General features: G+C 46.0%; 1 protein-coding gene across 1 annotated transcript in view; it reads right to left on the bottom strand.

The window, feature by feature from the left end:
- LOC137522821 (uncharacterized) overlaps positions 1 to 22,235 on the bottom strand; it is a 158,413-nt gene that overhangs the window by 3,971 nt on the left and 132,207 nt on the right. Inside the window, exons 8-10 of the mRNA XM_068242926.1 lie at positions 8,212 to 8,236; positions 3,045 to 3,091; positions 1,852 to 1,892 (exon numbers count right to left, since the gene is read on the bottom strand). Of these exons, the coding sequence (XP_068099027.1) occupies positions 1,852 to 1,892; positions 3,045 to 3,091; positions 8,212 to 8,236 (113 nt within the window). The remainder of the gene's footprint in view (positions 1 to 1,851; positions 1,893 to 3,044; positions 3,092 to 8,211; positions 8,237 to 22,235) is intronic.

The raw sequence follows: 22,235 nt of genomic DNA, 5'->3' as shown, positions 1-22,235 counted from the left end.
CAACGTGCAAACATGTGCCACGTGCAAACACGTGCAAACATGTGCAAAGTGCCACGTGCAAAGTGCTACATGCAAAGTGCCAAGTGCAAAGTGCACTTTGCACATGGCACTATGCACGTGGCACTTTGCACATGGCACTTTGCACATGGCACTTTGCACATGGCACTTGGCTTATGGCACTTGACACTGGCACTTGGCATGTGGAATTTTTCACGTGGCACTTTACATGTGGCACTTTGCACGTGGCACTTTGCACTTGGCACTTTGCACGTGGCACTTTGCACTTGACACTTTGCACTTGGCACGTGGCACTTTGCACTTTGCACATGGCACTTTGCACGTGGCACTTTGCACATGGCACTTGGCACATGGCACTTAGCACGTGGCACTTGGCACATGGCACTTGGCACGTGGCACTTTGCACATGGCACTTGGCACATGGCACTTAGCACGTGGCACTTGGCACTTTGCACTTGGCACGTGGCACTTTGCACATGGCACTTGGCACTTTGCACATGGCACTTTGCACATGGCACTTGGCACATGGCACTTAGCACGTGGCACTTGGCACTTTGCACTTGGCATGTGGCACTTTGCACATGGCACTTGGCACATGGCACTTGGCACATGGCACTTGGACCGTGGCACTTGGCATGTGGCACTTTACACGTGGCACTGTGCACTTTACACTTCGCACTTTGCACGTGGCACTTGGCACGTGGCACTTTGCATTTGGCACTTGGCACTTTGCACTTCGCACTTTGTACTTTGCACATGGCACTTTGCACTTGGCACTTTGCACGTGGCACTTTGCATGTGTTTGCATGTGGCACTTTGCACTTGGCATTTTGCACTGGCATTTTGCACTGCGCACTTTGCACGTGTTTGCACGTGGCACTTGGCACTTTGCACGTGGCACTTTGCACGTTGCACTTTGCACGTTGCACTTTGCACGTGGCTCTTTGCGCTTTGCATTTTGGACACAATGTGGGCTGCACGACTGCTATCTGGAACCTAGGCTTGATGTTAATTGACAGCCATTTTTTTTTGGGAGGGGAGTGATTTTAAGTCCCCAGATCATCAATTAGTGTTCCCCTTTGCAAAATAATGATGATACATGCCTCATTGACCTTAAAAAATCCTTTTTAAAGCAATTTAAAGGGCACTTCCGGTTTTTCTATCCAATCCTATACCCCGGATACTGGGGTCGGATATTCGACCCGTATTCGGTTTGGAAAATTTTTGATCTAGATATCCGACCCGGATCAGATATCTTGGTATCCGGATCTAAATTAGTTCCAGATAGTGAAAAATGGTATCCAAGCAGCACTTTACATAACCTGAGCTGCACTATGTTGTTAACATAAATCCTATAAAAATTGCAATGTGCCATCTGCGTAAGGCAATTTTACTGTGGTTTTGAGAATCAACCTCATAGGGACTTGTTTTATGGATTATAGGGTTTTAGTCATGAAAACATGGTAAACTTTCACTGGTGTGTACCCAAATAACATAACATGCGTTGTACACATACTGTAGTGCAAATTGCATCATGTACTCAATATGTGCGTTACTAGTATTACGCCCATGTAACGCACAAATTGTGTGTATAACACAAGATACATAAATTGTATAGCCTGCTATTTGTAATTTGCATAACGTCTGTTAAAATGTATCTGCTCACGTAAATTTTAACATAGTTTAGTGAATAAACCTCAGTGGCATAGCAACGACTTAAAACTCCTCCTGGCTGTATGAATCTATGATTGCATAGATTACTGTACGTTATAGCTATTTAATGATCATTGCATTGAGTTATTATTTGAGCCATGTGGTTTCATTGCTACTTACATTAGTATTTGCAGTGTATCTATTCTCTTCAACGGTACAGTCTAGGCAAAAAAAAATGTATTAAGAGGAATTGAAATAGGAAATATATGTTTGTCATATATGAGAGACTCTTATAAAAATGAAATGTAAAAAGGGGAAAACTTTTACATTTAAAAACATATTTTATTTTCAGAAGGAAAAAAATAGCACAAACAAGACAGCAAAATTGTAGAACATATTATTATAAATCCATAAGCAGTATGACAATAGAAGGGCATGCATGAACTATTTCAAACATTCCTGAATTATAAATGCAATAAAATAGTATATAGGGGTTTGGTTCTGAGGGTCTCAGGCACCTTCTAGAGTGACAGCAGGAGCGCATACATGCAAAATCGGCGCTGGGAAATTTGGGCGCAGGGAAAGGCCAAAAAACGGCTCACCCTGCTCCTGCAAAAGTCCCAGCGGTGTTAATTACTATTCCCCCACCAGGCCGCCATGGACTCAGGGGGAAAGACGTAATTCAGCTGACAGCTATTGCTGGTGAGCAAATTAATCTGTTTTTATACTAATTTGGGTGCCATCAAACTTACAGTCTGAACGCTGCTATAGCCATAATCCACATTTCCGCGGAAATCCGATTTACTTCAGCTCGGTAATTTTAGCTCAATCACAGAACTCGGAAGCATTGGACCAATCGGAGAATGCAGAATTTTTCTGCAAAAATCGGATTACCGTGGTAATTTTAGACTAATCACAAGATTCCGTTTTTCCAATTTCTGATTTATTTTTTTTGTCCTTTTGCATTCTCTGATGCAAAAAAATGACTGATAAAATACTCCTCGGAAAATCAGAAAAAAAATGGGAAATTAGCGTTGGCGAAAATTAGGAATTTCCGAGGAATCGGAAACGTGCATTTTCGACCATCCCTGATCCTCACACAAGTCAAATGTTTTTAATTGTGGTAATAGGACATTTAGAATAATGTTAATAAGGAGGCTTTCATAAGGTTTTAATACATCACCTATTTGCCAGTTTATGTATCCACCTTTTTTGTGTTAATCTGAGAAACTGTTTCTGTATGTGGCAATATTGATTTTTAGCATGTTTGTAATGGAAATATTATTTTGATAAATCTTGATGCAATTACGGTGAGAAGTTCTTCTGAATTGGCAATATATTGTTTTTTATGTGCTTCTGTTATTGTTACTTACATGTTGGGTCATTTCCAGCTTCTGTGTGGTCTGTCTGCAGAAGGTCACTGTAGTAATAATGCAAAGTGTTAGTCCATCAACTCATGCCATAAAAGATCATGTAATTGCCATTGAAACAATATTTGTTATAATTTTGTATGCTGAAATTTGCCATAAGGCACCAGTATGGAGATGGTCAATTGTTCTTATTCCATTCATGTTATCTCCTAAGTTTCTCCTACAATGGGCCCTATGCAATTACCAAACTCGCCAGCGCTAAATGCTGGCGAGTTCTTAAATTAGGCGTCAGCAAGGTCGCCTAATGCAATTGCATTTAACACCCCCCAGGGCGGAAAAGAACTCGCTTGGGCGATATAATCGCCCAGCAAGTTCCTTTCCCCCTATGCAATTGCATTTTGCACCCCCCGGGAAGCGATGCTTCCCGGCAAACATAGGTGCTAACTTTTCACCTGCTCTGAGCAGGCGAAAAGACCTATCGCCGGTGTCTGCGGGCTGATTTTGGCATCTGGGAGCCTCCTTTACTAAGGAAACCCCAGATGCCAGTGATTTAAATAGGTAAAGGAGTCAGCTTTGACTCCTTACCTATTTAAAATGTAACAAAAAAACATACCTCCATCGTTCCCGTCTCGCCGCATGTCCCACGCCGCTCCTCCTCTCACCTCTGTGACTGTGAGTATTCTTGGAGCCGGCAAAGCATCTTTGAGTCTCCCGCCGGGGCTCCCCATTCCTCCACTAGGTGGCCCAATGAGAATCATCCTGATTCTAATTGGACCAATGAGAATCAGGATGATTCTCATTGGGCCACCTAGTGGACGAATGGGGAGCCCCGGCGGGAGACTCAAAGATGCTTTGCCGGCTCCAAGAATACTCACAGTCACAGAGATGAGCGGAGGAGCCGCGTGGGACATGCGGCGAGACGGGAACGATGGAGGTATGTATCTTCTGAAGGTCCCGCGGTAGCGACGAGCGGCAGAAGGCGACGGGCGGCGGGTATGAGCCTTGCAACGATGTGCTGGCTCTTGCGACGATGCGCGCATCTTCCCGGGAGCGAGGCAGCAGTGTTGTGGTGCTGAAGGACAGCTCCACGGCACAAATGCCTCGCTCCACATCGCTGGCCACACAGGAGCATCGCTCGGCGAATACCTAGTATTCGCCTGAGTTATGCTCCTTTACGCAAGGACATCGCTCAGGTGAAACTGGCAATTGAATTTGCCGGTAAATCCTGAGCGATGTGAGGAGATAAGAAGCTCGCATGTTTTCAGCTTCTTATCTCCTCGAATTGCATATGGCCCAATATATCTTAAAGAGAATCTGTACTCTAATATTCTTACACTAAAAAGCATACCATTCTATTCCTTATTTTCTCCTGTGCCCCTCTGTGCTGTTTCTGCCACTCTCTGCTGCAATCCTGGCTTGTAATTAACAGTTTTAGGCAGTGTTTACAAACAAACTAACCAGCTCCTAATAGGCTCACATATACAGAGTGTGTGAGTCATTCAGAGTGTGCAGGGGGCCTGCAGAGGGTGTGTATCGCTTCTATCCAATGACAAGCAGCCCTGCACATTCCACACATTCAAAGCCTTAGCCCGACAGACACGACAGGGGAAAGATACATTGATTTATTACAGAGACAGTGTAATTAGGAAAGGCTGCAGTAAGCCCCAGCACATTAGAACAGGCATAGGAACTTATAGGATAGAAGAACTAAGGCTGAAAAAATTGTTACAGAGTCTCTTTAACCACTTAAGCCCCCCCGTGCGCGCCCCCGCTGCTGCCCGCTAGCCCACCGATCAGTGAAAGGGATTATAAATCCCTTTCGCTGATCGGACCCCCCCGGAGAAAAGCCGACAGCGTCTCTTCAGACGCTGCGGCTTTTCTGAGCTCTGGGCTCCTTTCTTCTGCCTGGGAGCGAGATCGATCGCTCCCAGGACTTTTTGATTCTGGCCATCTTGTGGCCAAATAGCAAATTGCACCTAAAAAGAAAAAAAATTACAAATAAACATATAAATATATTAAAAAAAACCCCTGTTTACCTCCCACACCAAAATATACCCACATACAAGTTTACATTTAAAAAAAAAAAAAATTACAATAATAATAAAAAAAAAAAAAAACATAAATAGTTACCTAAGGGTCTGAACTTTTTAAATATTCATGTCAAAGGAGTATATCAATATGATTTAATAAATTATGGGCTTCTAAACAGTGATGGACGCAAAACGGAAAAAATGCACCTTTATTTCCAAATAAAATATTGTCGCCATACATTGTGATAGGGACATAATTTTAACGGTGAAATACCCGGGGCATATGGGCAAATACAATACGTGAGTTTTAATTATGGAGGCATGTATTATTTTAAAACTATAATTGCTGAAAACTGAGAAATAATGAATTTTTTCCATTTTTTTCTTATTCTTCCTGTTAAAATGCATTTACAGTAAAGTGGCTCTTAGCAAAATATACCACCCACAGAAAGCCTAATTGGTGGCGAAAGAAACAAGATATAGATCAATTCATTGTGATGAGTAGTGATAAAGTTATTGGCAAATGAATGGGGGGTGAAAGTTGCTCGGATGTAAAAAAATTTCAACCCTTCGGGCTTAAGTGGTTAAAGGACTACTGTAGAGGGTCGGGGGAAAATGAGTTGAAGTTACCCGGGGCTTCGAATGGTCCCCCGCAGACATCCTGTGCCCATGCAGCCAGTCAACGATGATATAGTCTCTGCCTCCAGTTCACTTCTGGAATTTCCGACGTTAAAGTAAAAAAACCACTGTGCCTGCACGGCTGTGTCCTTGCTCACGCTGACGTCAGGCACAGACCATACTGGGCCTGCGCAATACACTCCTGGTGACGTCAACAGGAGGGAGGGTGTGGCTGCGCAGGCACAGTCATTTTCAGACGTTTAAGTCAGAAATTCCAGAAAGTGAACCGGAGGTGGGGCCCGGAGCATCGGTGAGTGGCTGCGCCGTAACAGGATGTCTGCGGGGACAATTAGAAGCCCCAGGTACGTTCAACTCATTTTCCCCCAACCCCCTGCCAGTAGTCCTTTAAGAGATAATTTTTCACCTTTCATATAAAATAACTTTTCAGCACTCATCAATTTAAAAGGTTCAGAAAAGTAGATGATAACGTACTGTAACAATTATTGAATATTTTCATGCTTGCTGCTGACTTAAAGGGAATTTTATTAACCAGTCGGGCGGTATGGACGAGCTCAGCTCGTCCATCACCGCCGGAGGCTGCCGCTCAGGCCCTGCTGGGCCGATTTTCATCAAATAAAGAGCAGCACATGCAGCCGGCACTTTGCCAGCTGCGTGTGCTGCCTGATCGCCGCCGCTCTGCGGCGATCCGCCGCGAGCAGCGGCGAAAGAGGGTCCCCCCAGCCGCCTGAGCCCAGCGTAGCCGGAACAAAAAGTTCCGGCCAGCGCTAAGGGCTGGATCGGAGGCGGCTGACGTCAGGACGTCGGCTGACGTACATGACGTCACTCCGCTCGTCGCTATGGCGACGATGTAAGCAAAACAAGGAAGGCCGCTCATTGCGGCCTTCCTTGTTTATTCTGGGCGCCGGAGGCGATCGGAAGAACGCCTCCGGAGCGCCCTCTAGTGGGCTTTCATGCAGCCAACTTTCAGTTGGCTGCATGAAATAGTTTTTTTTTTATTTAAAAAAAACCCTCCCGCAGCCGCCCTGGCGATCTTAATAGAACGCCAGGGTGGTTAATAATGTGTGAAAATATCACCTAGGAGAAAACTTAGGAGAAAAAGTGAATTGCATATAGGCCATTGTGTTCACATTGAATGAAACAAACTAAGCCAAGGGCATCACTTGGGGGGAATCACACAGTTTACATTTGCTGCCAAGCATTCTCTTAAAGAGACACTGAAGCGAAAAAAAAATTATGCTATTATGATTTGTATGTGTACTACAGCTAAGAAATAAAACATTAAGATCAGATACATCAGTCTAATTGTTTCCAGTACAGGAAGAGTTAAGAAACTCCAGTTGTTATCTCTATGCAAAAAGGCCATTAAGCTCTACGACTTTCAAAGTCGTGGAGAGGGCTGTTTTCTGACTTTTATTATCTCAACTGTTATTGAACTATTTACTTTTTCTCTGCCAGAGGAGAGGTCATTAGTTCACAGACTGCTCTGAAAGAATAATTTTGAATGCTGAGTGTTGTGTAATCTGAACATATTATAGAATGATGCAATGTTAGAAATAACACTATATACCTGAAAAAAAAATATGGGAATATTTTCTTTGCTGCTAATCATCTAGTAATTATTCATAGTACACAACCAATTCATTATATCATATATTTTTTTCACTTCAGTGACTCTTTAAGACCTTTAAGAGGATACCTAAATACTTTATTATTTCATTAAAACATTAAAGTTTTTTTTCTTCATGTGTAATTTATTTTTACTGTTATCCCCTAAGTATGGGGTCTAAACTTACCCCTTCTATCCATTAGCCAAGATTAGTGTTGCTATTTGGTTAGTCTCTTAAAAATACAAATACAGCACCATGATCCCTATTCAATTATCATCTTTTTCTCTTTCCAGTTTCAAGTCCCCTTAAGAAAAGGAAATGGGAGGGAAATAGGAGGGAACATCACAGTAAGCCTGCTTTTTTCTGTCTGAAAATTTAAATTTATCCAAATGTCAAATGTTTTGAGAAGTAATTACGGGGGCCAGGGGAAATATGCATAGGAACGGACAAGGCACAGAGGTATGTGGCTCCAGCTTGCCTCTATGCTTACCTTTTGCAGCTTTGCCTCAGGTCAGGTACCCTTAAAACGAATTCTATGACATTCCAGCCCTGATTGCCAGATAGTAAGGGCCGGTTTCCACTAGCCACCACACGCAGCTGCGAGACGAGCGGTGGCACTTCCTGCTCTGCGGGAAAGCAGATGAATGGGATTCACAGACGGCTATGGGATTCACAGCCTCCCCATGAAAACTGTGGCCAGTGTCGGCCGGATCGCTAGGGTAAGCGATTTGGCCAGCGGCGCCATAGTTGCCTATGGGAGAGTTTCCCCGCACGATTTGCCTGCGGGGAAACTCTCTGAATTCGGCTAGGTTTCCGCGCTAGTGAAAACGGACTCTAACTGATTATGGAAGCTCTGACATCAGTTAACTTAATTGAAAGTCACAGAATACCTACCTGTCTATTTTATCTTTCGAAGAATCTGTTGAAGAAAAAATAGAAATACTGATTACGGGAGTTAGGGAAAGAAATAAGTCTTACTACATTTTTTTAACGTTTTGTAGGCTATGTCAAAACAAAAGCTTTATATTAATGGTTAACCACTTCCCATCCGCCTAACACAGGATGGTGGCAGGACAGTGGCTCTCTCTGGTCTCAGCGACGCCATATGGCATCAACTCGCGAGAAGCGAGATTTGACAGAAGTTCGAACGAGCGCACTTTACCATCACTGCATGCAGGGGACCCCAGCTATCAGCCTGCCAGCCAGCGATTGGCAGGCTGTTTTTTTTTAGTATTCAATGACTATTTATTTGTATAGCACTGGGTGCTGACATCTCATGCAGCGTTGCATAGAGTATAATACAGTCTTGTCACTTAACTGTCCCTCTGAGTGGCTCACAATCTAATCCCTGCCATAGACATATGTCTATGTATGTATAGTGTAGTGTATGTATTTTAGTCTAGGGCCAATTAAGGAGGAAGCAAATTAACTTATTTGTGCAGTATGTGCATTTTTTAACAAAATTTCAATAATTTTTAATAAAAAAAACTACAAATAGCAGCAGCAATCAAATACCACCAAAAGAAAGCAGTGGTGCTCAGCAGAGCTCGAATATTCGAGTAGCTCGAATATTCGAGCTCTTTTTCAGCTATTCGAGCTCGGTATTCGAGCTCCGAATAGCTGGAGCTATTCGAATGGGCTATTCGAGTGAACTCGAATAGCCCATTCACTATTCGCGCTATTCGAGCTAACAGCGCTATTCGAGCTCGAATACCGAGCTCGAATAGCGTCATAGCCCAGATTGATGTCCTTAGAGCCAATCAGAGGGCTCCCAGGCCCTCTGACGGCAGCCAATCACAGAGGGGGACCCTGGCCAGCCCCTACCCTATAAATAGCGGCCGCCATGTTCCGTTTCTCCGTCCTTGCCTGACTTTGCACCGAGAGAGATCTGCTCCTTTGTGCGTTGGCTTAGCAAGAGCTTTATTGTGGTCATTTACCTAGCGTTTTTGCTCACATACACCTCCTATATACACCTATATTGTTGTTAGTTAGATAGACATTGTATTTTAGTTAGTAGCTTTTGTGTTACATAGAGAGAGACAGCTGCTGCAGGCTTACAACTTTAGGCCTCAGGGCCTGCCTGTGTGGGCAGCTGTTCTCTCCTGTCCTCTGTTTATTTCTCATCTATACCAGTATTTCTGCTGTCCTTTACTACTGATTGATTGTATTTTGTATTGTAGTTATATACTGTAACTGTACTAGGACACTCACTGTCACTGTTCATAGGCTAGCTCCTGCGTGTGCGTGCACTCACTGTCTGTGTACTGTACACACACTCTATTTCCTTCTGAATAGTTATATACTGTAACTGTACTAGGACACTCACTGTCACTGTTCATAGGCTACTAGCTCCTGCGTGTGCGTGCACTCACTGTCTGTGTACTGTAGTGTACACACACTCTATTTCCTTCTGAATAGTTATATACTGTAACTGTACTAGGACACTCACTGTCACTGTTCATAGGCTACTAGCTCCTGCGTGTGCATGCACTCACTGTCTGTGTACTGTACACACACTCTATTTCCTTCTGAATAGTTATATACTGTAACTGTACTAGGACACTCACTGTCACTGTTCATAGGCTAGCTCCTGCGTGTGCGTGCACTCACTGTCTGTGTACTGTACACACACTCTATTTCCTTCTGATTACTGATTGATTATTGTAATTTCTAGTTGTACTTACTGTTACTACTTACTGTACTAGTAGGGACACTCAGTCACTATTCATAGGCTAGCTCCTGCGTGTGCGTGCACTCACTCACTGTCTGTGTACACACACTCTATTTCCTTGTGATTATTACTACTGATTATTGTAACTTCTAGTTGTACTTCCTGACTGTTACTACTTACTTACTGTACTAGACACTCACTCAGTCACTGTTCATAGGCTAGCCCCTGCACGTGTTTGCGCGTGCGTGCACTCACTGTCTGTAGTGTACACACACTCTATTTCCTTGTGATTACTACTGATTATTGTAACTGCTAGTTGTACTTCCTGATTGTTACTACTTACTTACTGTAGTAGGGACACTCACTCAGTCACTGTTCATAGGCTAGCTCCTGCGCGTGTTTGCGCGTGCGTGCACTCACTGTCTGTAGTGTACACACACTCTATTTCCTTGTGATTATTACTACTGATTATTGTAACTTCTAGTTGTACTTCCTGACTGTTACTACTTACTTACTGTACTAGACACTCACTCAGTCACCTCGCCCACCAACCCCCTCCATTAAAGTACCCCACTTTTCACCCGCCCTTTTAAAAAACTTTTGTGTTTACGCCCAAAACATCGAAGATGTCTGGAAGTGGCAGCCAGCGCGGTTTGGGCAAGGGGAAGGGCAGCAAGGGAATCAGGAGGAGAGGGAGCAGCATTGTGGCAAGCCGCGGGCGCGGCCGCGCCACCATGCACAGTTCCGCAGCAGCAGCAGCAGCGTCAGTGGCTAACATTCCTCCTATAGCCACTGGCCGTGGACGCCTTGGGCGCCGCCCAGCAGGAGCATCTGCAACTCACGCTGCAGAGACACAGCAGCAGCAGCAGCAGCGTGTAGCACCTGCTCCAATTTTCCTCCAGCCGGGTCGGAAACGTCCCATTGAGGAAACGGATGCAGACACTGTGGTGCAACTGATGACGGAGGATGAGCAGCCCGCCATCAGCTCTGCATCCGAGGCCTCCACCCTCACCACCACCACCACCACCACCACCCCTGTTCGCAGCAGCCGCCCAGCAGGGCCTGGGGAGGAGGCCAGTTCACCGTCACAAGTTGGCGACCTGTCACTCAGCAGTATTTTTACCCCAGGCACCATCAGGGTATTGTCTGCTGTTGTTGGCGATTTGGAGGAGGAGATGCTGATGGGCACTTTGGGAGATGAGGGATTGGACAGCAAGACTGTGGCGACAGTCAAGCAGCCCATCCATGCATCAGGAGAGGAGTTTGGGGGGTCATCATCCCAGCAGGACATGTTTCAGGAGGGGGAGGATGATGATGACACGGTGACAGACAGAGACTGGGTGCCACCAGCTCCAGGGGATGTCGTCATCAGCAGCTCTGAGGAGGAGGAGGAGGATGCGCTTGTGGGCCTTGCAAGGAGGCGCATCATTGCAAGCATTGGCAGCAGTAGGCAGGTCCCCCAGCCTGCTGGTGTCTCAGGCTCAGCAGCAGCAGCAGCATCTGCCAGTACCACCACCAGCCGCACCCAAGCCCCCCCCCCCCCCCCAACCACCACAGGGAGACAGGCAGCAGCGGTTCCATGCCGTAGGGGGTTGTTTTTGTCACCAATCTGGCGCTTTTTCACCATGCCCACTGTGGACAGCAAGTACGCCACTTGCAACCACTGTCAGCGGAAGTTGAGCAGAGGTGCAGACCCCTTAAAGTTCAGCACCAGCTCGCTCATCAACCACCTTGCTGTGAAACATTTCCACCAGCATGAGGAGTTCCAGAGGCTGAAGGCATCTGGTGCTGGCAGTGGCACCACACCCATCACTGCACAGCCTTCAGCAGCAGCAGCAGCAACAGCAGCCACCCGCCCTCCTGCTCCTCCAGCAGCACCAGCAGGAGTGCGGAAACGCACTGCTCCTCCCCCCTCTGCAACTCCTGCCGCCGACACTGAGGCCTGTTCTGGCAGCCAGTCCTCAGTGGCCTCCTCTGCTGTGTCTGCTGATTCCCGTGCCAGCAAAAGGCCACGCCAGAGCCTTTTAAAGCGAGTCCTTCCAGGGGGTGGTTAGGGCTCTGCCTCCCAGCAGCCGTCGCGTGCGGCAGCTGAACGGCTTGCTGGCACGGGCCATGTGCTCCCAACTCCTGCCGTACACGCTCGTGCAGGAGGGGAGCGACATGCGTGCGCTGCTTGCTTGTGCAGCCCCAGACTGGCAGCTCCCCAGCAGACACTTCTTCACCCGCAAGGCCATTCCTGCACTGCACCGCTTTGTGATGGCCAATGTGGAGCGAGGGCTGGAGCACGCGGTTGGTGAAAGGGTCCACGTCACCATGGACTCCTGGAGCAGCCGCTTCGGGACAGGCCGCTACCTGTCCTTCACTGTCCACTGGGTCAGCTTGGTGGAAGGGGGTGAGGATGGGAGAGCAGCAGCGGGCACAGCAGCAGCAGCAACACAGTGGGTGGTGCCACCACGCAGGGTCGGGGGAACTGCAGCAGGTTCCTCCGATCCTCTGCTGCCATCCTCCGGCACACCTGGCCAACCCCCCCGCCTCAGCAGCAGCGTGAAGGCCCGCCACTGCCAAGCGCTGCTGCAGTTGGTCAGCCTTGGGAAGACCAAGCTGACGGCAACCCATGTGTTGGCCAAACTCCAGGAGCAGGAGAGGATTTGGCTGACCCCCAGAGAGAGAGGTGGTGGCCGACAATGGGGCCAATCTGGTTGCCGCAATAGACAGGGTAAACCTGACCCACATCCCCTGTCTTGCCCACGTGCTGAACCTGGTGGTGCAGAAGTTCTTGCGCACCTACCAGGGGATGGGCGAACTGCTGGAAACGGCAAGGAACGTTGTGCGTCACTTCCAGCGCTCGGCTGCAGCCTGTGCGAGCCTGGAAGACGTGCAAAAGGAGCTGGAGCTGCCACGCCATCGGCTGATCCTTGACGTTCCGACTCGCTGGAACTCCACCCTGGCGATGTTGGAGCGTCTGGTTGAACAGAAGCACGCTGTCAACCAGTACCTTGCCCTGGCCACTGTTTCCGCCGCTCAGAGAAGGGACAAGACCAGCAACATCCCGTCCATCGTCCCCGATGATGACTGGAGGCACATGCAGCAGGTGTGCTTAGTGCTGGCTCCCTTTCTGCAGGCCACTAACATGGTGAGCAGGGACCATGCTATGGTCTGCGAGTGGGTGCCCCTGGTTTGTCTGCTGAACAGGGCCCTCGATGCTTTGCTGGAACAGGGAGCGGCAGCCTTGGACCAGCAGGAGCGGCAAGCAGCTGCACAGTCCACCTCTGAGGGGGAGGAGGAGGAGGACTTGGTGGAGGTCCCTGACCTTGCTGCTGATGAGGGGGATCAGCACAGCGCAGCTGAGTTTGTGCGGGAGTGGAGAGAGGATGAGGCGGCAGAGGAGGAGGATGAGGACAGCACTGCCGCCGATGTGCCAGCAGACGTGGCCCGCCTCTTCCCAATGGCAGCGCACATGCTGACGTGCCTGCGCAGGGACCCCAGGGTGATCCAGATGGAGCAGAGGGAGGACATCTGGATCAGCATGATGTTGGACCCGCGCCTCAAGGGGAAGTTGAGCCAGTTCCTGCCGCCTGCAGGAGGAGACCCAGCGCAACAAATAAGGAGCTTGCAGCAGGCCGTTGTTGAGCGCTTGGAGGAAGCCTTCCCTCAGCCTTCCACCCCCACTGTCCAGCCAGCACAGAGGCAGCAGCAGGTGCCTGCATCCAGCAGCAAGCGCCCCACAGATCTGCTGTCTCTCAGCCACGAGCTCTACAGGACTGTAGAGGCTCCGGCAGCAGTGACTAGAGAGGAGGTGCATGCAGCAGCATCTTCCTCCGGTCACAGCCAGCGCCTGACCCGCATGGTGGCTGACTACATGGGGTCCTACAGCGGGCTTGACAGCGATGCCCCTGTTGATCCCATGGAGTATTGGGTCAAGCGCCTGGAGATCTGGAGCGAGCTGGCGCAGTACGCCCTGGAAGTGCTGTCCTGCCGCCCTTCCAGCGTGCTGTCCGAGCGCTGCTTCAGTGCAGCTGGTGGCGTGGTCACCGAGAAACGCTCACGTCTGTCTCACAAGTCTATTACGTCGTTACGACTATTACGTCGCCTGCAGCCACACATTTTACAACTACAGTGGGCTGCTGTGTACTGCCCTTCTGCTGTCTGTCTGTGATTCCCACTGTCAGGGTACACAGATTTACCTTCTGCTGCCACTCTGCCACCAGCTATTACGTCAAAAAATAGCTATATCTGTGTAATTGGTTGTAAAACCAAAACAACAAAACCATTAAAAAAAAAAAAGGTTTAATTTTTCTGAGGTGCCCGGGTTGAAAACTGTGTTGTCCCAGTTGTGTATTGGACACGATGTGGGCTGCACGACCGCTGTCTGGGACCTCCTGTTGTGTTTATTTACAGCCCTGGTATCACCCGCTAGGTACCAGGGCTATTATGTCACGCTGCCTGCCTGCTGCCACACTCACACTACTCCTCCATTCCTCCTGCTGCTGCTGCTGTCTGTCTGTGTTTCCCACTGCCAGGGTACACAGAATTACCTTTTGCTGCCACTCTGCCACCAGCTATTACGTCAAACAATAGCTGCTCACATTACTCCTCCATTCCTCCTGCTGCTGCTGCTGTCGGGCTGTGTTTCCCACTGTCAGGGTACACAGATTTACCTTCTGCTGTCACTCTGCCACCAGCTATTACGTCAAAAAATAGCTATATCTGTGTAATTGGTTGTAAAACCAAAACTACAAAACCATTAAAAAAAAAAAAGGTATAATTTTTCTGAGGTGCCCGGGTTGAAAACTGTGTTGTCCCAGTTGTGTATTGGACACGATGTGGGCTGCACGACCGCTGTCTGGGACCTCCTGCCTGCTGTGTTTATTTACAGCCCTGGTATCACCGCTAGGTACCAGGGCTATTATGTCACGCTGCCTGCCTCATTGACTGCCTGCTGCCACATACTCATCCTCCTCCTCCTGCTGCTGAATTTACCTCCTGAAGAAGAAGATGAAGAAGAAGAAGAAGAAGAAGATGAAGAAGATGAAGAAGAAGAAGATGAAGAAGATGAAGAAGAAGAAGAAGAAGAAGAAGATGAAGAAGATGAAGAAGATGAAGAAGAAGAAGATGAAGAAGATGAAGAAGATGAAGAAGAAGAAGATGAAGAAGATGAAGAAGAAGAAGATGAAGAAGATGAAGAAGAAGAAGATGAAGAAGATGAAGAAGAAGATGAAGAAGAAGAAGAAGATGAAGAAGAAGAAGATGAAGAAGAAGAAGATGAAGAAGATGAAGATGAAGAAGATGAAGAAGATGAAGAAGAAGAAGATGAAGAAGAAAAAGAAGAAGATGATGATGAAGAAGATGAAGAAGAAGAAGATGAAGAAGAAGAAGAAGAAGAAGAAGACAATTTAGAAGAAGAAGAAGAAGATATAGAAGAAGATATAGAAGAAGAAGATATAGAAGAAGATATAGAAGAAGAAGAAGAAGAAGATATAGAAGATAAAGAAGAAGAAGAAGACGTATATACAGTACTGAACAAAATTCTGGACACAACTTCTCTTTCCACCTTTTTTTTTTTAAAGGAACATCCCCACATAATCACTTGCTGTTGTTACTTGGAAAAAAAGATGTTTCTTGCATCATTCACCCTCAAAACAAGTGTTGGAAGCTATTTAAGGCCAATTCGAATAGTCAGCTCGAATAATGAGCTCGAATACCGACTCGAATAGTGAGCTCGAAGTCCGAGGTCGAATCGAATAGTAAAAATTATTCGACTCGAATATTCGACTGACCTCGAATAATTTACTATTCGAATTCGACCAAACTCGAATTTTAAAAAGGGGTATTTGAGCACCACTGAAAGAAAGCTCTATTTGTCAGAAGAAAGGGAGGTAAAATTTATTTGGGTGCTAAGTTGTATGACCGAACAATAAACCATTAAAGTTGTAGTGCCGATTTGTACAAAAAAATGCCTGGTCACTAGGGGAGTGTTAACTTCTTCGGCTCAAGAGGTTAAATAAGAATATAGAAATATTTTGCAAGCTCCTTATTAAAGCAGAAGTTGTAGGAATTCTTATCATAACTGTCTCTCTAGAAAAGGGAAGTTGTTTTTCATAATCTAACTTCTTTTTTGAAGGATAGTGTGCAAAAGAAATATATAAGGTAGCTTGATAGTGGAGAGCACTTTTGCCTTAAAGCACAGTTTGTTTCTTTGACTGGTCTTTGTCAATGCTCACGCTGTAAAATGTATCCTTTATTTTCTTGCTTATTTGTTAACAAATTTGAGGTAGAGTGTGGGTTAAATTCTTTTTTTCACCTTCTGATTCAGAGCTTTAGGCCTCTGACAATTTCTTTTTTCATTAGCTTTATTTGCTTTTACCTAGACACAATGGAGTTGATTTACAAGATCCAAATAAAACTGCTGTGAGCAGACCATTTCACTGGCAGTAACATCATCAACGTAAGATACATTGCACACATAGTGCAACATGAGTTGTGTACACAACGCGTGCTCTGGTCATATAAAACAGTAAATAAAAAATAGCCAAAGTCAGAGAAAATAGTGTACTATGTAGTGTTGAGCTGAAATTTGCATAAGTTCACATTTCGGAAATTACAGACGTGAATTTTGCCGCTACGTCGGGAATTCATAATTTCGTATTTGCCATACAAACCATAATTTGGAATTCCTTAAGCATAATTTCCGTTGCGTAATTTCGCATTTCGGCACAAATTTGCATTTAATGCAAAATTTCATCATTTTGTGTTTTCTATAGAAACATTGTTAATTTAATTACGAAAATGGACGTAATTTTGTTTTTAATAGTAATTATGCAAATATAAGTAATTACTAAACTGAGGAAAGTCACTCATTGATTGCAATTACTGATTGCAATTACTGATAATGCAAAGGCCCCTGCATGTGCTGTCGTTTTAAATGCACCAGGAAGCTGTACCTGCAGCCACTTCTAAGACAAGTGCTCTTTGCCAAGGTACACTTAGCAGTCATGCATGTTGAGACACTTGGTTTTGGGCCTTAAAATATCTGATAATGCAAAGGTCCCTGCACATGCTGTCACTTTAAGTATATCAGGAGGCTCTATCTGCCGCCACTTCTAAGACAAGTGCTCTTTGCCAAGGTGCACTTAGCGGTCATGCATACGAGAGACACTTGGTTTTGGGCCGTGCAATATCTGATAATGCAAAGGTATCAAGAGGCTCTGGACTGGAACACAATTTCGAGAACAGCCGAATTTCTGCGTTAAACTCGAAATTCCAATTCATTTCCATTACGAAAATGATCGTAATTATGAACAATGATCGTAATTAGGAAATTCCACATAAAAGCGAAATTTCAGGTCATTTCTTGAAATTACGAATTTTCAATTACGTTTGTAATTGTAATTTCGCAAATTATGTGAAGTTTCACATAATCATATTAAGGTCATTACGCTCATCACTAGTAATATGCCATATACAACCAGTGTGCATATTTTATCATAAAGGGAGTTTTGCAATGTGTATAAAATGCATTACATTGATGGTGTAAATATCAGTAAAATAGCTGTATGCTGTCTGTGAATGGCAATTTTACTGGGGTTTTATGAATCCACACTTGTGACACCCATAGCAATATTTTGAGTGGAATTTGCAGTGTTTTTTTTTTATTATTATTACTGATTTAGCAGTATCTCAAGTACATTGGTAGATATAAGGTACGTAAGTATTCAGTCCCCCTTATAAAGTATCCTGCATAAGTATTCAGTTCCCCTGTTTCCACTAAACGCGATTTTCTGATGCAGATTTCCCATAGGCATTCATTGGAGTCAGTTTTCTGCATCCAGAATCCGCGTGTAGTGGAAATAGGCCCTAAAGCTAATTTTACACCTGATCGGCTGAGTTTAGCATGCGTTTGCTTTAGTACGCGTTGGTACTTGTTAGTGTGCGTTACATATATAGTTATTTGGGTTGAAAAAAGACATAAGACTAAATAAACAAAAGACATTTTAGACTAAATAAACCCAGTTTATCTAACCTTTCTTGGTAATTGAGACCTTCCATCCATTCCCACGTATTAATTTTGTAGCTTGTCTCTGCACCTGCTCTAAAACTGCAATATCTTTCCTGTAATGTGGTACCTACTACCCAGAACTGAATTCTATATTCCAGACGTGGCCTTACTAGAGAGTTAAACAGGGGCAAAATGATGCTAGCATCTTGGGTTTTTATTTCCCTTTTAATGCATCCCAAAATTTTGTTCGCTTTAGCTGCAGCAGCTTGGCATTGAGTACGATTATTTAACTTGTTGTCGACGAGTACTCCTAAGTCCGTCTCCAAGTTTGATGTCCCCAACTGTATCCCATTTATTTTGTATGGTGCTAGACCATTGGTATGACCAAAATGCATGACTTTACATTTTTCAACATTGAATTTCATCTGCTATTTATGTGCCCATATAGCCATCCTATCCAGATCTTGTTGCAATATGTCCCTATCTTCCTGAGAGTTGATGATGCACAATTTAGTATCATCTGCAAAAATAGCAACATTGCTTACTACTGCATCTACTAGGTCATTAATAAATAAATAAATTGAAGAGCACTGGACCCAGAACAGACCCCTGTGGGACCCCACTGCTAACAGTCTCCCATTTTGAGTATGATCCATTTACCACAACTCTTTGTTTTATGTCCATTAGCCAGTTCCCTATCCATGCACACAGACCCTTCCCCAGTCCTTGCATCCTCAACTTTTGCACCAGACTTTTGTGTGGAACAGTGTCGAAGGCCTTTGCAAAGTCCAAGTATGTCACATCTACAGCATTCCCAATATCCATATTAGCATTCACTACCTCATAAAAGCTGAGCATGTTAGTCAAACAGGACCTGCCTTTAGTAAACCCATGTTGATGCTGAGAAATAAGATTATTTTCTACTATGAAGTCATGTAACGTATCTCTTAGTAACCCCTCAAATAGTTTGCATACAACTGATGTTAAGCTTACAGGTCTATAATTTCCTGGATCTGATTTTTTGCACTTCTTAAAAAATGGGAAAACGTGGGCTGTACGCCAATCCACTGGGACTCTGCCAGTTGAAAGAGAGTCACAAAAGATAAGATAAAGGGGTTTATCTATAACTGAACTTAATTCCCTTAGGACCCGAGGATGCATGCCATCCGGGCTAGAGATGGCCCGAACGGTTCGGCAGCGAACGGTTCCTGGCGAACTTCCGAGGTTCGCGATCGCGGAAAACCGCAAACTTTTCCAGAAGTTTGGTTAACCCCCATATTGCACCATTAGGGTCAACATCACAGTCAGACAGCAGACACATTGTAGCCAATCAGGCTACACTCCCTCCTGGAGCCACTCCCCCCTTTAAAAGGCAGGCCCTGCCGGCCATTATACTCACTCGTGTGCCTGCATTAAATAGAGAAGGGACAGCTGCTGCAGTGCAGACTCTCTCATAGGGAAAGATTAGTTAGGCACTTGTAGGCTTGTTAGCTTGCTCCTTGCTGATTCTTATTGCTAAAATAACACCCCACAACAGCACTTTGAGAGTTAATCTTGTTCTTGTGATCTATTTTTTTTTCTGTGTGTCCCACTGACACTTCTGTTGCATAGACAGCCTTTATAATCCATACTGTGTGTGTGCCACTGCCAGGCCCAGCACATTTAGTGACTACCTGTGTGTGTGACAGGTGCACATTGTAATACCCATTACTGCATATACCTACCTACCTACCTGTTGTTCACAGTGCACCCATCTACCTACGTGAGTTGAGCGCACACAGGGCTTGATTCACAAAGCGGTGCTAACACAGTTAGAGACTGTTAGCACCGCTTTGTGAATCAGGCCCTTTAGGTGTGATAACCATTGCACCACGCTGGTGAAAAGCCAGTTTAGGCATGATAAGTTTAGGTGTGATAAGTTTAGGTGTGATAAGTTTAGGCATGCTAAGTTTAGATAAGTGTAGATAGCGTGCAAAGTCCTGCACGCAAAGCAGCGCCATTAAACTCTATGCGAATTGCACCAGACTTTGCTAGCGCAAAACTTTTGATCAGCTGTGCACTACGGTGCTAACGCAGTTGGTGCTTAAACTTATCATGCCTAAACTTATCACACCTAAACTTATCATGCCTTAACTTATCACACCTAAACTTATCACACCTAAACTTATCATGCCTAAACTGAGTTTAGGGGTGATAAAGGGCTTTTCACCAGCGTGCTAACTGTTAGCACCGCTTTGTGAATCAGGCCCACAGTGTCACTGTGCCTGTCCGCTACCTGTCTGTGTGTGACAGGTGCACATTGTAATACCCATTACTGCATATACCTACCTACCTACCTGTTGTTCACAGTGCACCCACCCACGTACCTACGTGAGTTGAGTGCACTCAGTGTCACTGTGCCTGTCCGCTACCTGTCTGTGTGTGACAGGTGCACATTGTAATACCCATTACTGCATATACCTACCTACCTACCTGTTGTTCACAGTGCACCCACCTACCTACGTGAGTTGAGAACATGCAGTGTCACTGTGCCTGTCCGCTACCTGTCTGTGTGTGACAGGTGCACATTATAATACCCATTACTGCATATACCCACCTGCCTGTTGTTCACAGTGCACCCACCTACCTACGTGAGCGCACGCAGTGTCACTGTGCCTGTCCGCTACCTGTCTGTGTGTGTGTGACAGGTGCACATTTTAATACCCATTACTGCATATATCTACCTACCTGTTGTTCACAGTGCACCCACCTACCTACGTGAGTTGAGTGCACGCAGTGTCACTGTGCCTGTCCGCTACCCGTCTATGTGTGACTGGTGCACATTGTAATACCCATCACTGAATATACCTATCTACCTACCTGTTGTTCACAGTGCACCCACCTACCTACGTGAGCGGCGCGCATGCAGTGTCACTGTGCCTGTCCGCTACCTGTCTGTGTGTGTGTGACAGGTGCACATTTTAATACCCATTACTGCATATACCTACCTACCTGTTGTTCACAGTGCACCCACCTACCTACGTGAGTTGAGTGCATGCAGTGTCACTGTGCCTGTCCACTACCCGTCTATGTGTGACTGGTGCACATTGTAATACCCAACACTGCATATACCTACCTACCTACCTGTTGTTCACAGTGCACCCACCAACCTACATGAGTTGAGTGCACGCAGTGTCACTGTGCCTGTCCACTACCCGTCTATGTGTGACTGGTGCACATTGTAATACCCAACACTGCATATACCTACCTGTCGTGTTCAGTGCACCCACCTCATTACTGCATATACCTACCTGCTGTGTTCAGTGCACCCACCTACCTACGTGAGTGCACGCAGTGTGATATACCACTCTGTGCATACCTGTTAACTGCACCTGTGTGACTGCACATTGTATTAGTCAAGTCAGTGCATACCTTTCACTTCATCCCCCCCCCCCCCCCCCGATATGGACGCAAAGGACAAAACAGGCAGAGGTAGAGGCAGACCCAGAGGTAGGCCACCCGGCAGGTCTGTGCAAGGTCGTGATTTTGTGCGGCCCTCGACCAAAGTACAGTGCTCAGAAGAAGCCACGTCCCATCAACTCCCAAGATTGTCAGGACGTGGTTGACTATTTAACACAGAACACCTCATCTTCCGCAGACCGCAGGCACCAGCGCTACTACTAGCACCACATCCATTGCATTTGACACTTCGCAGGAGTTAATTGGTGGGGAATTAACTGATTCACAGTGATTATTGTTACAACTAGATGAAGGCGCTAAGCAAGTTACACCACCACATATGTTTCAGTTAGGCGGCGACACTAACGTGTAACGTGTGAAGATGATGAAGAACCTGCTGTTGGTGCAGTTTTGGAGGTGTCTGAGGCAAGCGAAGCTGGGCAGGATGGCTATGATGATGACGATGATACGGATCCCACGAATGTTCCCAATAGAGGAGATGAACACGGGGACAGTTCAGGAGGAGAGTCAGAGAGGAGTAGGCGGAGACGAGTTGCTGAAAGAAGCAGGGGGAGCTCGTCATCAGAAACAGCTGGTGGCAGTGTCCGGCACCATGTATCGCCACCTATGTACAGCCAGCCAACATGCCCTTCAACGTCAGCTGCTGATGCCACCATAGTGCCATCACCCCAGAGGGGCTCAGCGGTTTGGAAATTTTTTCATGTGTCTGCCTCAGATCGGAGCAATGCCATCTGTTCTCTCTGCCTCCAAAAATTGAGCCGTGGAAAGGCCAACACTCACGTAGGGACACGT

The sequence above is a fragment of the Hyperolius riggenbachi genome, chromosome 6 (assembly GCF_040937935.1).
Source record: "Hyperolius riggenbachi isolate aHypRig1 chromosome 6, aHypRig1.pri, whole genome shotgun sequence".
NCBI lineage: Eukaryota > Metazoa > Chordata > Amphibia > Anura > Hyperoliidae > Hyperolius > Hyperolius riggenbachi.
This window is presented reverse-complemented; position numbering and strand designations above follow the sequence as displayed.